We start from the raw sequence: 15,434 nt of genomic DNA, 5'->3' as shown, positions 1-15,434 counted from the left end.
AGTGAAATAAATCAAATTTCTTCAGGACACCAAATCTTCACCTCCTCCTTGCACCGAAGGCAAAGAGAATGACTGGGGATTGTGGGAAGGGAAGTGGTACTTTTTGCCTATTTCTGCTGGCTAGGAGTGATATTCCCAACAGTAATTGATTACCCTGTGGACTCACCATATCTAAGGAAAGAAAACAACATTTTCTAACTTGAAAATAAGCACACAAATGTTTTTGCTTATTTAATTTAATTGACTCAAAATTATATACGTTTTTACTTAAAGCATCAGTCAACTAAGACAGCTTTATACCAAGGTCTAAAGGCATTAGAAGCTAAACCTTCTAGAAATTCTGGGTTACCCATTATTGGTAAAAAAAAAATAAAAAAAAAATAGTTGGACAAAGTTAATTTGAAGTTTCTTACATATTTTGTTGCCAGGCTAAGATAGGTTTACTGACACACACATTTTTATGCAATTATATTGCACATGGACTAGAACATTTAGTAAAAAAAAGTTTACCAAATATGTTCCAGATATACATAAGTAAAATTACTTACAATCAAGCACAATCTTTACCTTCAGAAGTTTTACAGCACAAATGAGGTTATCATCGACAGGATTGGAAAACAAAGCACTTAGCAGTTCTCGGAGTCCAGACTGCAGAACTTCGGCTTTTGTTAGCTGCCCGTTAGATCCTTTTACCTATAAAAAAAAAAATATATATAGTACTGTATATGTGCTTGATTTCACAAATATAAAAGCAGATGATGACGATTATAAAAATTACACTGCTTCATACAGGAAAGTAGTGTGTTTAAAATAAATAGTGCCATGCTTTCTATATTATGCTTTTAAAACATAGAACACTAGCACATTCTATTTCATAACAGTACTATAAATAAGGGGGGTAAAGATAACAATTATATAAATTAAAGTGCTCTATTCCCATGGAAATTTATAATTTAGAGGTGAGTGAATGGGTGCTTTAGAGTAAAATGTACATAACAATGTATCAGTTGATCTGAGTTGACAATGTATGCTCACAAAGCAGTTAAAAACAGAATTTATGCTTACCTGATAAATTACTTTCTCCAACGGTGTGTCCGGTCCAAGGCGTCATCCTTACTTGTGGGATATCTCTTCCCCAACAGGAAATGGCAAAGAGTCCCAGCAAAGCTGGCCATATAGTCCCTCCTAGGCTCCGCCCACCCCAGTCATTCGACCGACGGACAGGAGGAAATATATATAGGAGAAACCATATGGTACCGTGGTGACTGTAGTTAGAGAAAATAATTCATCAGACCTGATTAAAAAACCATGGCGGGCCGTGGACCGGACACACCGTTGGAGAAAGTAATTTATCAGGTAAGCATAAATTCTGTTTTCTCCAACATTGGTGTGTCCGGTCCACGGCGTCATCCTTACTTGTGGGAACCAATACCAAAGCTTTAGGACACGGATGAAGGGAGGGAGCAAATCAGGTTACCTAAACGGAAGGCACCACGGCTTGCAAAACCTTCCTCCCAAAAATAGCCTCCGAAGAAGCAAAAGTATCAAATTTGTAAAATTTGGCAAAAGTGTGCAGTGAAGACCAAGTCGCTGCCTTACATATCTGGTCAACAGAAGCCTCGTTCTTGAAGGCCCATGTGGAAGCCACAGCCCTAGTGGAGTGAGCTGTGATTCTTTCAGGAGGCTGCCGTCCGGCAGTCTCATAAGCCAATCGGATGATGCTTTTAAGCCAAAAGGAAAGAGGTAGAAGTCGCTTTTTGACCTCTCCTTTTACCAGAATAAACAACAAACAAGGAAGATGTTTGTCTGAAATCTTTTGTAGCCTCTAAATAGAATTTTAGAGCACGGACTACGTCCAAATTGTGTAACAAACGTTCCTTCTTTGAAACTGGATTCGGACATAAAGAAGGTACAACTATCTCCTGGTTAATATTCTTGTTAGAAACAACCTTAGGAAGAAAACCAGGCTTAGTACGCAAAACCACCTTATCTGCATGGAACACCAGATAGGTCGGAGAACACTGCAGAGCAGATAACTCTGAAACTCTTCTAGCAGAAGAAATTGCAACCAAAAACAAAAAACTTTCCAAGATAGTAACTTAATATCTATGGAATGTAAAGGTTCAAACGGAACCCCTTGAAGAACTGAAAGAACTAGATTTAGACTCCAGGGAGGAGTCAAAGGTCTGTAAACAGGCTTGATCCTAACCAGAGCCTGAACAAATGCTTGAACATCTGGCACAGCTGCCAGTCTTTTGTGTAGTAAGACAGATAAAGCAGAGATCTGTCCCTTTAGAGAACTTGCAGATAATCCTCTCTAAACCTTCTTGTAGAAAGGAGAGAATCTTAGGAATTTTTATCTTATTCCATGGGAATCCTTTGGATTCACACCAACAGATATATCTTTTCCATATTTTATGGTAAATCTTTCTAGTTACAGGTTTTCTGGCCTGAACCAGAGTATCTATCACAGAATCTGAAAACCCACGCTTCGATAGAATCAAGCGTTCAATCTCCAAGCCGTCAGCTGGAGGGAGGCCAGATTTGGATGTTCGAATGGACCCTGAACAAGAAGGTCCTGTCTCAAAGGTAGCTTCCATGGCGGAACCGATGACATATTCACCAGGTCTGCATACCAAGTCCTGCGTGGCCACGCAGGAGCTATCAAGATCACCAAGGCCCTCTCCTGATTGATCCTGGCTACCAGCCTGGGAATGAGAGGAAACGGTGGAAATACATAAGCTAGGTTGAAGGTCCAAGGTGCTACTAGTGCATCTACTAGAGTCGCCTTGGGATCCCTGGATCTGGTCCCGTAGCAAGGAACCTTGAAGTTCTGACGAGACGCCATCAGATCCATGTCTGGAATACCCCATAATTGAGTTATTTGGGCAAAGATCTCCGGATGGAGTTCCCACTCCCCCGGATGGAATGTCTGACGACTCAGAAAATCCGCTTCCCAATTTTCCACTCCTGGGATGTGGATCGCAGACAGGTGGCAGGAGTGATCCTCCGCCCATTGAATTATTTTGGTCACTTCTTTCATCGCCAGGGAACTCCTTGTTCCCCCCTGATGATTGATATACGCAACGGTCGTCATGTTGTCTGATTGGAACCTTATGAATCTGGCCTTTGCTAGTTGAGGCCAAGCCCTGAGAGCATTGAATATCGCTCTCAGTTCCAGAATGTTTACCGGGAGAAGAGACTCTTCCCGAGACCATAGACCCTGAGCTTTCAGGGATTCCCAGACCGCGCCCCAGCCCACTAGAATGGCGTCGGTCGTGACAATGACCCACTCTGGTCTGCGGAAGCTCATTCCCTGGGACAGATGGTCCAGGGTCAGCCACCAACGGAGTGAATCTCTGGTCTTTTGATCTACTTGAATCATTGGAGACAAGTCTGTATAGTCCCCATTCCACTGTTTGAGCATGCACAGTTGTAATGGTCTTAGATTAATTCGTGCAAAAGGAACTATGTCCATTGCTGCAACCATCAACCCTACTACTTCCATGCACTGCGCTATGGAAGGACGAGGAACAGAATGAAGAACTTGACAAGTGCTTAGAAGTTTTGACTCTGACCTCTGTCAGAAAAATCCTCATTTCTAAGGAATCTATTGTTCCCAAGAAGGGAACTCTTGTCGACGGAGACAGAGAACTTTTTTCTATGTTCACCTTCCATCCGTGTGATCTGAGAAAGGCCAGAACGATGTCTGTATGAGCCTTTGCTTTTGACAGGGACGACGCTTGTATTAGAATGTCGTCCAAGTAAGGTACTACTGCAATGCCCCTCGGTCTTAGAACCGCTAGAAGGGACCCTAGTACCTTTGTGAAAATCCTTGGAGCAGTGGCTAACCCGAATGGGAGGGCCACAAACTGGTAATGCTTGTCCAGAAAAGCGAACCTTAGGAACTGATGATGTTCTTTGTGGATAGGAATATGTAGGTACGCATCCTTTAGATCCACGGTAGTCATAAATTGACCTTCCTGGATAGTGGGTAGAATCGTTCGAATGGTTTCCATCTTGAACGATGGTACCCTGAGAAATTTGTTTAGGATCTTCAAATCCAAAATTGGTCTGAAAGTTCCCTCTTTTTTGGGAACTATGAACAGATTGGAATAAAATCCCATTCCTAGTTCCTTTATTGGAACTGGGTGTATCACTCCCATCTTTAACAGGTCTTCTACACAATGTAAGAACGCCTGTCTCTTTATTTGGTTTGAGGATAAGCGAGACATGTGGAACCTTCCCCTTGGGGGTAGTTCCCTGAATTCCAGGAGATAACCCTGAGAAACTATTTCTAGCGCCCAGGGATCCTGAACATCTCTTGCCCAAGCCTGAGCAAAGAGAGAGAGTCTGCCCCCCACTAGATCCGGTCCCGGATCGGGGGCTACTCCTTCATGCTGCTTTGTTAGCAGCGGCAGGCTTCTTGGCCTGCTTACCCTTGTTCCAGCCTTGCATCGGTTTCCAGGCTGGTTTGGGTTGTGAGGCATTACCCTCTTGCTTAGAGGATGCAGAATTAGAGGCCGGTCCGTTCCTGAAATTGCGAAAGGAACGAAAATTAGACTTATTTTTGGCCTTGAAAAGCCTATCTTGTGGAAGGGCGTGGCCCTTTCCCCCAGTGATGTCTGAAATAATCTCTTTCAATTCTGGTCCAAATAGAGTTTTACCTTTGAAAGGGATGTTAAGCAATTTTGTCTTGGATGACACATCCGCTGACCAAGACTTTAGCCAAAGCGCTCTGCGTGCCACGATAGCAAACCCTGAATTTTTCGCCGCTAATCTAGCTAATTGCAAAGCAGCATCTAAAATAAAAGAGTTAGCCAACTTAAGTGCGTGAACTCTGTCCATAACCTCCTCATATGGAGTCTCTCTACTGAGCGAGTTTTCTAGTTCCTCGAACCAGAACCACGCTGCTGTAGTGACAGGAACAATGCACGAAATGGGTTGTAGAAGGTAACCTTGCTGTACAAAAATCTTTTTAAGCAAACCTTCCAATTTTTTATCCATAGGATCTTTGAAAGCACAACTATCTTCGATAGGAATAGTAGTGCGTTTGTTTAGAGTAGAAACTGCCCCCTCGACCTTAGGGACTGTCTGCCATAAGTCCTTTCTGGGGTCGACCATAGGAAATAATTTCTTAAATATATGGGGGGGAACAAAAGGTATACCGGGCTTTTCCCACTCCTTATTTACTATGTCCGCCACCTGCTTGGGTATAGGAAAAGCGTTGGGGTGCACCGGAACCTCTAGGAACTTGTCCATCTTGCATAATTTCTCTGGAATGACCAAGTTGTCACAATCATCCAGAGTAGATAACACCTCCTTAAGCAGTGCGCGGAGATGTTCTAATTTAAATTTAAATGTCACAACATCAGGTTCAGCTTGTTGAGAAATTTTTCCTGAATCTGAAATTTCCCCATCTGACAAAACCTCCCTCATGGCCCCTTCAGATTGGTGTGAGGGTATGACAGAGCAATTATCATCAGCGCCCTCCTGCTCTACAGTGTTTAAAACAGAGCAATCACGCTCTCTCTGATAAGTAGGCATTTTGGATAAAATATTTGCTATGGAGTTATCCATTACAGCCGTTAATTGTTGCATGGTAATAAGCATTGGCGCACTAGATGTACTAGGGGCCTCCTGTGTGGGCAAAACTGGTGTAGACACAGTAGGAGATGATGTAGTATGTTTACTCCCCTCATCTGAGGAATCATCTTGGGCAATTTCATTATCTGTGGCAGTACTGTCCTTACTTTGTTTGGACGCTATGGCACAATTATCACACAAATTTAAATGGGGAGACACATTGGCTTTCATACATATAGAACATAGCTTATCCGAAGGCACAGACATGTTAAACAGGCTTAAACTTGTCAACAAAGCACAAAAAACGTTTTAAAACAAAACCGTTACTGTCTCTTTAAATTTTAAACAGAAAACACTTTATTACTGAATATGTGAAAAAGTATGAAGGAATTGTTCAAAAATTACCAAAATTTCACCACAGTGTCTTAAAGCATTAAGAGTATTGCACACCAAATTTCAGAGCTTTAACCCTTAAAATAACGGAACCGGAGCCGTTTACAAATTTAACCCCTATACAGTCCCAGCTATAGCCTTTGCTGAGACCCAACCAAGCCCAGAGTGGAATACGATACCAATTGACGCCTTCTAGAAGCTTTTCCAGCAAATTTCAGATCCTCACACATGCATCTGCATGCCCTGCTCTCAAAAAACAACTGCGCAGTAATGGCGCGAAAATGAGGCTCAGTCTACAAATAGGAAGGCCCCCTGACTGGAAAAGGTGTCTAACATAGTGCCTGCCGTTTAATAAACGTTCCCCAAGTTTATAAATGCGAATTGTCAGCATAAATATGAATAAAATGCCCAAATAAAGCAATCGATTTAGCCCATAAAAATGTCTACCAGTTTTTTTAACCCATATTAAGCCCTTTATTCTGTTTGCTTGACTAAGAAAATGGCTTACCGGTCCCCATGAGGGGAAATGACAGCCTTCCAGCATTACATGGTCTTGTTAGAAATATGGCTAGTCATACCTTAAGCAGAAAAGTCTGCTAACTGTTTCCCCCAACTGAAGTTACTTCATCTCAACAGTCCTATGTGGAAACAGCAATCGATTTTAGTTACTGTCTGCTAAAATCATCTTCCTCTCACAAACAGAAATCTTCATCCTTTTCTGTTTCAGAGTAAATAGTACATACCAGCACTATTTTAAAATAACAAACACTTGATAGAAGAATAAAAACTACATTTAAACACCAAAAAACTCTTAACCATCTCCGTGGAGATGTTGCCTGTGCAACGGCAAAGAGAATGACAGGGGTGAGCGGAGCCTAGGAGGGACTATATGGCCAGCTTTGCTGGGCTCTTTGCCATTTCCTGTTGGGGAAGAGATATCCCACAAGTAAGGATGACGCCGTGGACCGGACACACCAATGTTGGAGAAAGGATATTATACACTAGATTTTTATTTGCATAAAATGTTTTGTAGATGATCCATTTATATAGCCCATACAGTTTTTTTTTTTTTTTTATGTTTTGCTGTGCTTATTTTTAAATAACATTGCCCTGATTTTCAGACTCCTAACCAAGCCCCAACGTTTTAGAAGTATACTGATGTATACCTCCTCCAGCTTGCTCCTGTTTGTGTAAAGGGTCTGCTATTTTTGCTATACAGGCACGTTCAGTGGGTGTTCCAGATAACCTTTTGAACAGAGCTAAACTGGGAGCTTGCAAGTTTTTAAACAGTTTTATACTGGATTTTTATATCAGTATCTGTGCATATGTCCATTTATGGGACATTCAATAAATGCTACTTAGGCTGATGTATTCAAAGCAAAAAATAGCATGCAGATTCAAAATGATATTGGATGTTTAAAATGTTACTGCCCATAAAGCCATGTTGTAACCTAGGTTTCCTTCTTTGCTGCAACACGGACAGTTCTAAATGGGTTAGAGTATGAAACTAATGACTGTGCGGAATAGAGCAGTGTTTTGTCTGGAGACTGCACTTGTATTTTTATAGGAATTGGAACCCCTCAAGTCTCAATCAATTTATAGGAAAGGGGACAAAATTAATGACGCAAAGTTGTGGGGTTTTTTCTACACAGAACATTTTATACTACAAACAAAAATTGTTTAAAAATATCCTTTCGAAAGGATTTACTCTCAAAATATTAGAATGCACAAAAACAGCACACTGAGAAGTGACAGACACTAATAATCAAAAATAGGAGGTAAAAAACTGGAACCGGAAAAGTTTTGGATTTCAGAATAGTTTGGATTTTGAAATATGTGCACGTTAAAAAAAAAAAAAAAAAAGGGACAGTCTGGGAAGAGGATAGGACAAAGTGTAAACAACATCTTATGTCATTAAGGCAATATTTACATAACATAATACTGCTTATACTTGCAACCTAAAGAAAGTTTTAAATCATTGTTAATACGTTTGTATACATAGTTCAGTGCTGTAATCAGAAAGCTAGTATTTGTTGTTTTAAATAAATAGACTTTTTGCATTTTAGTAAACAAAAAAACAAACCAAAGACTTAGACAGGGAAATAGTATTTTTTTATAAAAATAATAAAATTAAATAGTTTGGATTCTGGAATTCCGTATTTGAGGATTTGTTCCTGTAGTGACAAAGTAGTGTTAACACCGTAAATGCAAAATAGGTTTCTGGCATATGCATAAGAAATGCCATATATCATGCTAAAACATTGTTCATTTGAAACGGTTTAAGACATCCATAATTTTTCTTTGGAATTTAACAGTACGCATACAAATTTCATTATTGTGCCTCAATTAAAAATGTTGAGGGTTAACATTGATGTTTTATATAGTAGATAGAATAGAAGAAAAAATAGTGATGTGCAATAATCCACCAATAAATAAAACCTCAAATTGATAGTATGCAACAGAATTTTAGAAAATAGTTAGCGAAGTTGCGCCTATAGTGTTAACCTGTACTAGGTAAACAAATTAGTATAAAAGTGGATTGTTGCAGAACAATAGAATATAAAAACATAATTTATGCTTACCTGATAAATTCCTTTCTTCTGTAGTGTGATCAGTCCACGGGTCATCATTACTTCTGGGATATTACTCCTCCCCAACAGGAAGTGCAAGAGGATTCACCCAGCAGAGCTGCATATAGCTCCTCCCCTCTACGTCACTCCCAGTCATTCGACCAACGAGAAAGGAAAAGCCAAGGGTGAAGTGGTGACTGGAGTATAAATTAAAAAATATTTACCTGCCTTAAAAACAGGGCGGGCCGTGGACTGATCACACTACAGAAGAAAGGAATTTATCAGGTAAGCATAAATTATGTTTTCTTCTGTTAAGTGTGATCAGTCCACGGGTCATCATTACTTCTGGGATACCAATACCAAAGCAAAAGTACACGGATGACGGGAGGGATAGGCAGGCTCTTTATACAGAAGGAACCACTGCCTGAAGAACCTTTCTCCCAAAAATAGCCTCCGATGAAGCAAAAGTGTCAAATTTGTAAAATTTGGAAAAAGTATGAAGCGAAGACCAAGTTGCAGCCTTGCAAATCTGTTCAACAGAGGCCTCATTCTTGAAGGCCCAAGTGGAAGCCACAGCTCTAGTAGAATGAGCTGTAATTCTTTCAGGAGGCTGCTGTCCAGCAGTCTCATAAGCTAAACGAATTATGCTACGAAGCCAAAAAGAAAGAGAGGTAGCGGAAGCTTTTTGACCTCTCCTCTGCCCAGAGTAAATGACAAACAGAGAAGACGTTTGTCGAAATTCCTTAGTTGCCTGTAAGTAAAATTTTAGAGCACGGACTACATCCAGGTTGTGCAGTAGACGTTCCTTCTTTGAAGAAGGATTTGGGCATAAAGAAGGAACAACAATCTCTTGATTGATATTCCTGTTAGTAACTACCTTAGGTAAGAACCCAGGTTTAGTACGCAGGACTACCTTATCCGAATGAAAAATCAAATAAGGAGAATCACAATGTAAGGCTGATAATTCAGAGACTCTTCGAGCCGAGGAAATAGCCATTAAAAATAGAACTTTCCAAGATAACAACTTTATATCAATGGAATGAAGGGGTTCAAACGGAACGCCCTGTAAAACATTAAGAACAAGGTTTAAACTCCATGGTGGAGCAACAGTTTTAAACACAGGCTTAATCCTGGTCAAAGCCTGACAAAAAGCCTGGACGTCAGGAACTTCTGACAGACGTTTGTGTAACAGAATGGACAGAGCTGAGATCTGTCCCTTTAATGAACTAGCAGATAAACCCTTTTCTAAACCTTCTTGTAGAAAAGACAATATCCTAGGAATCCTAACCTTACTCCAAGAGTAACCTTTGGATTCACACCAATATAGGTATTTACGCCATATCTTATGGTAAATCTTTCTGGTAACAGGTTTCCTAGCCTGTATTAAGGTATCAATAACTGACTCAGAAAATCCACGTCTTGATAAAATCAAGCGTTCAATTTCCAAGCAGTCAGCTTCAGAGAAGTTAGATTTTGATGTTTGAAGGGACCCTGTATCAGAAGGTCCTGTTTCAGAGGTAGAGACCAAGGTGGACAGGATGACATGTCCACCAGGTCTGCATACCAAGTCCTGCGTGGCCACGCAGGTGCTATTAGAATCACTGATGCTCTCTCTTGTTTGATTCTGGCAATCAATCGAGGAAGCAACGGGAAGGGTGGAAACACGTAAGCCATCCTGAAGTCCCAAGGTGCTGTCAGAGCATCTATCAGGACTGCTCCTGGATCCCTGGATCTGGACCCGTAACGAGGAAGCTTGGCGTTCTGTCGAGACGCCATGAGATCTATCTCTGGTTTGCCCCAACGTCGAAGTATTTGGGCAAAGACCTCCGGATGAAGTTCCCACTCCCCCGGATGAAAAGTCTGACGACTTAAGAAATCCGCCTCCCAGTTCTCCACTCCCGGGATGTGGATTGCTGACAGGTGGCAAGAGTGAGACTCTGCCCAGCAAATTATCTTTGATACTTCCATCATAGCTAGGGAGCTTCTTGTCCCTCCCTGATGGTTGATGTAAGCTACAGTCGTGATGTTGTCCGACTGAAACCTGATGAACCCCCGAGTTGTCAACTGGGGCCAAGCCAGGAGGGCATTGAGAACTGCTCTCAATTCCAGAATGTTTATTGGCAGGAGACTCTCCTCCTGACTCCATTGTCCCTGAGCCTTCAGAGAATTCCAGACGGCACCCCAACCTAGAAGGCTGGCGTCTGTTGTTACAATTGTCCAGTCTGGTCTGCTGAATGGCATCCCCCTGGACAGATGTGGCCGAGAAAGCCACCATAGAAGAGAATTTCTGGTCTCTTGATCCAGATTCAGAGAAAGGGATATGTCTGAGTAATCCCCATTCCACTGACTTAGCATGCACAGTTGCAGTGGTCTGAGGTGTAAGCGTGCAAAGGGTACTATGTCCATTGCCGCTACCATTAAGCCGATTACCTCCATGCATTGAGCCACTGACGGGTGTTGAATGGAATGAAGGGTGCGGCAAGCACTTTGAAGTCTTGTTAGCCTGTCCTCTGTCAGGTAAATCTTCATTTCTACAGAATCTATAAGAGTCCCCAGGAAGGGAACTCTTGTGAGTGGAACGAGTGAACTTTTCTTTTCGTTCACCTTCCATCCATGTGACCTTAGAAATGCCAGCACTAACTCTGTATGAGACTTGGCAGTTTGAAAGCTTGAAGCTTGTATCAGAATGTCGTCTAGGTATGGAGCTACCGAGATTCCCCGCGGTCTTAGTACCGCCAGAAGAGCACCCAGAACCTTTGTGAAGATTCTTGGAGCTGTAGCCAATCCGAATGGAAGAGCCACAAACTGGTAATGCCTGTCTAGGAAGGCAAACCTTAGGTACCGGTAATGATCTTTGTGAATCGGTATGTGAAGGTAAGCATCTTTTAAATCTACAGTGGTCATGTATTGACCCTCTTGGATCATAGGTAAAATTGTCCGAATAGTCTCCATCTTGAACGATGGAACTCTTAGGAATTTGTTTAGGATCTTTAAGTCCAGGATTGGTCTGAAAGTTCCCTCTTTTTTGGGAACCACAAACAGATTTGAGTAAAACCCCTGTCCCTGTTCCGATCGTGGAACTGGATGGATTACTCCCATTAACAAGAGCTCTTGTACGCAGCGTAGAAACGCCTCTTTCTTTGTCTGGATTGTTGACAATCTTGACAGATGAAATCTCTCTCTTGGAGGAGAGTATTTGAAGTCCAGAAGGTATCCCTGAGATATTATCTCTAGCGCCCAGGGATCCTGAACATCTCTTGCCCAAGCCTGGGCGAAGAGAGAAAGTCTGCCCCCCACTAGATCCGATCCCGGATCGGGGGCCCTCAATTCATGCTGTTTTAGGGGCAGCAGCAGGTTTCCTAGTCTGCTTGCCCTTGTTCCAGGACTGGTTAGGTTTCCAGCCTTGTCTGTAGCGAGCAACAGCTCCTTCCTGTTTTGGTGCAGAGGAAGTTGATGCTGCTCCTGCTTTGAAATTACGAAAGGAACGAAAATTAGACTGTCTAGTCTTGGCTTTGGCTTTGTCCTGAGGCAGGGCATGGCCTTTACCTCCTGTAATGTCAGCGATAATCTCTTTCAACCCGGGCCCGAATAAGGTCTGCCCTTTAAAAGGTATATTAAGCAATTTAGACTTAGAAGTAACATCAGCTGACCAGGATTTTAGCCACAGCGCCCTGCGTGCCTGAATGGCGAATCCTGAATTCTTCGCCGTAAGTTTAGTAAGATGTACTACGGCCTCCGAAATGAATGAATTAGATAGTTTAAGGACTCTAAGCCTGTCCGTAATGTCGTCCAGAGTAGCTGAACCAATGTTCTCTTCCAGAGACTCAATCCAGAATGCCGCTGCAGCCGTGATCGGCGCAATGCATGCAAGGGGTTGCAATATAAAACCTTGTTGAACAAACATTTTCTTAAGGTAACCCTCTAACTTTTTATCCATTGGATCTGAAAAAGCACAGCTATCCTCCACCGGGATAGTGGTACGCTTAGCTAAGGTAGAAACTGCTCCCTCCACCTTAGGGACCGTTTGCCATAAGTCCCTTGTGGTGGCGTCTATTGGAAACATTTTTCTAAATATCGGAGGGGGTGAGAACGGCACACCGGGTCTATCCCACTCCTTAGTAACAATTTCAGTAAGTCTCTTAGGTATAGGAAAAACCTCAGTACTCGTCGGTACCGCAAAATATTTATCCAACCTACACATTTTCTCTGGTATTGCAACTGTGTTACAATCATTCAGAGCCGCTAACACCTCCCCTAGTAATACACGGAGGTTTTCCAGTTTAAATTTAAAATTTGAAATATCTGAATCCAGTCTGTTTGGATCAGAACCGTCACCCACAGAATGAAGTTCTCCGTCCTCATGTTCTGCCACCTGTGACGCAGTGTCTGACATGGCCCTAATATTATCAGCGCACTCTGTTCTCACCCCAGAGTGATCACGCTTACCTCTTAGTTCTGGTAATTTAGCCAAAACCTCAGTCATAACAGTAGCCATATCCTGTAATGTGATTTGTAATGGCCGCCCAGATTTACTCGGCGCTACAATATCACGCACCTCCCTCTGAGCGGGAGATGTAGGTACTGACACGTGAGGCGAGTTAGTCGGCATAACTCTCCCCTCGTTGTTTGGTGAAATTTGTTCAATTTGTACAGATTGACTTTTATTTAAAGTAGCATCAATACAGTTAGTACATAAATTTCTATTGGGCTCCACTTTGGCATTGCAACAAATGACACAGGTATCATCCTCTGAATCAGACATGTTTAACACACTAGCAAATAAACTTGCAACTTGGAAATACAATTCAATTAGAATAATATTAAAACGTACTGTGCCTTTAAGAAGCACAGAAGATCTATGACAGTTGAAAATTAATAAATTGAAACAGTTATAGCCTCAATCCTTGTAAACAACACAACTTTAGCAAAGGTTTAATCCCATTAGCAAAGATAACAAATTCTGAAAGCAGGAAACAAATTACAGAATAAACGTTTTTTATCTCAGTCAAACTATAATTCTCACAGCTCTGCTGAGAGAAATTACCTCCCTCAAAATAAGTTTTGAAGACCCCTGAGCTCTGTAGAGATGAACCGGATCATGCAGGGAATACAATGAGTTGCTGACTGAAATATTTGATGCATAGTAAAAGCGCCAAAAAACGGCCCCTCCCCCTCACACACAGCAGTGAGGGAGAACAGAAACTGTCAGAAAAACAGATTAAGCAACTGCCAAGTGGAAAAATAGTGCCCAAACATTTATTCACACAGTACCTCAGCAAATGAAAACGATTTTACATTCCAGCAAAAACGTTAAACATAATCTCTAGTTATTAAACAGCTTTATGTATTTCTTACAGTGTAATTCTAGTGAAGTACCATTCCCCAGAATACTGAAGTGTAAAGTATACATACATGACATATCGGTATGGCAGGATTTTCTCATCAATTCCATTGTCAGAAAATAAAAACTGCTACATACCTCTATGCAGATTCATCTGCCCGCTGTCCCCTGATCTGAAGTTTACCTCACTCCTCAGATGGCCGAGAACAGCAATATGATCTTAACTACTCCGGCTAAAATCATAGCAAAACTCTGGTAGATTCTTCTTCAAACTCTGCCAGAGAGGTAATAACACACTCCGGTGCTATTTTAAAATAACAAACTTTTGATTGAAGATATAAAACCAAGTATAATCACCATAGTCCTCTCACACATCCTATCTAGTCGTTGGGTGCAAGAGAATGACTGGGAGTGACGTAGAGGGGAGGAGCTATATGCAGCTCTGCTGGGTGAATCCTCTTGCACTTCCTGTTGGGGAGGAGTAATATCCCAGAAGTAATGATGACCCGTGGACTGATCACACTTAACAGAAGAAAATATACACAGTACTAAGATGTTGAAAAACCTCAAATTTAATACAATTTATATAATAAATAAAATAATCATCAATTTATTTAACCCTCTATCAAATCCATATAAAAAAATCTCTATTCTGAAAAGACTGGCCAGTCAAATAGAACCAACAATAATCAGAACAGTTAATGTATACAAATAAAATACACTATGCTAAACTAAATCATAAAACTCGTAAAAATGATGTTTGCAATATTTAACATATACTTCCGTTTTACTTTGGTCCTAGCACTTCAAAAGGAAGCCATTAAAAATGATTCACAAAGTCAAACAATGTATCAGCAAAGCTAAAAGGAAAATCCCTATAAATATTGACATGCAAGAAATAAAAGTACTAATCTGATATTTAATACCAAAATATAAGTTACTATTCTGTTTCTTTAAAAAAAAAAAAAAAAAAAAAAATTAAAAAAAAAAAGTCTGTGTCAGAATAAAATTAAATTGTTACCTCCAACTTGAGATAAAGTTCACCCAAGAAAAGTACAAAGGCATGGAAGCGCTTGCGTGTGGCTTGATCTCCTTTAGCTCCCTGATCTCGTTTTTCATATTCTGTATGACATCTAGAGAGAAAGGAAAAAAACAGACAGAAAATGTATTTATGATACATACACATTTCTTATTTAATTTTTTAAATCCAAGAGAGAATATAAATAAATCTATATTAAAAACAAAAAAAACGTCTACAATGCCAGTCTAGCAGCACAGTCAAAACTTTAAAAGTTGAATTTACATTTCAAATTTCACATAAGATGATAAATGTTTATTTGTATCTTATTTCTTACTACAAACATATTAGCAATCCATTCTTCATATGCAGCCACATGTATCACACAATTAAATGCCTTTAAAATTAATATTTAACAATAGATCTCACTTTCCATTAAAATCTGAAATAAAAATTTAAAATACTGGCATACACTTATGCCACATGTACTTGAAAAGCTGTGATAGTAAATTTGCAAAAGTAGACA

General features: G+C 40.8%; 1 protein-coding gene across 1 annotated transcript in view; it reads right to left on the bottom strand.

Annotated features, from left to right (window-relative positions):
- Window positions 1–535: 535 nt before the first annotated feature.
- Window positions 536–15,434, bottom strand: part of LOC128643656 (polyadenylate-binding protein-interacting protein 1) — a 35,273-nt gene continuing 20,374 nt past the window's right edge. The window contains exons 5-6 of the mRNA XM_053696483.1: window positions 14,912–15,023; window positions 536–693 (exon numbers count right to left, since the gene is read on the bottom strand). Of these exons, the coding sequence (XP_053552458.1) occupies window positions 541–693; window positions 14,912–15,023 (265 nt within the window). The 3' untranslated portion in view covers window positions 536–540. The remainder of the gene's footprint in view (window positions 694–14,911; window positions 15,024–15,434) is intronic.

This window comes from Bombina bombina, unplaced genomic scaffold, assembly GCF_027579735.1.
Source record: "Bombina bombina isolate aBomBom1 unplaced genomic scaffold, aBomBom1.pri scaffold_1036, whole genome shotgun sequence".
Taxonomy (NCBI): Eukaryota; Metazoa; Chordata; class Amphibia; order Anura; family Bombinatoridae; genus Bombina; species Bombina bombina.
This window is presented reverse-complemented; position numbering and strand designations above follow the sequence as displayed.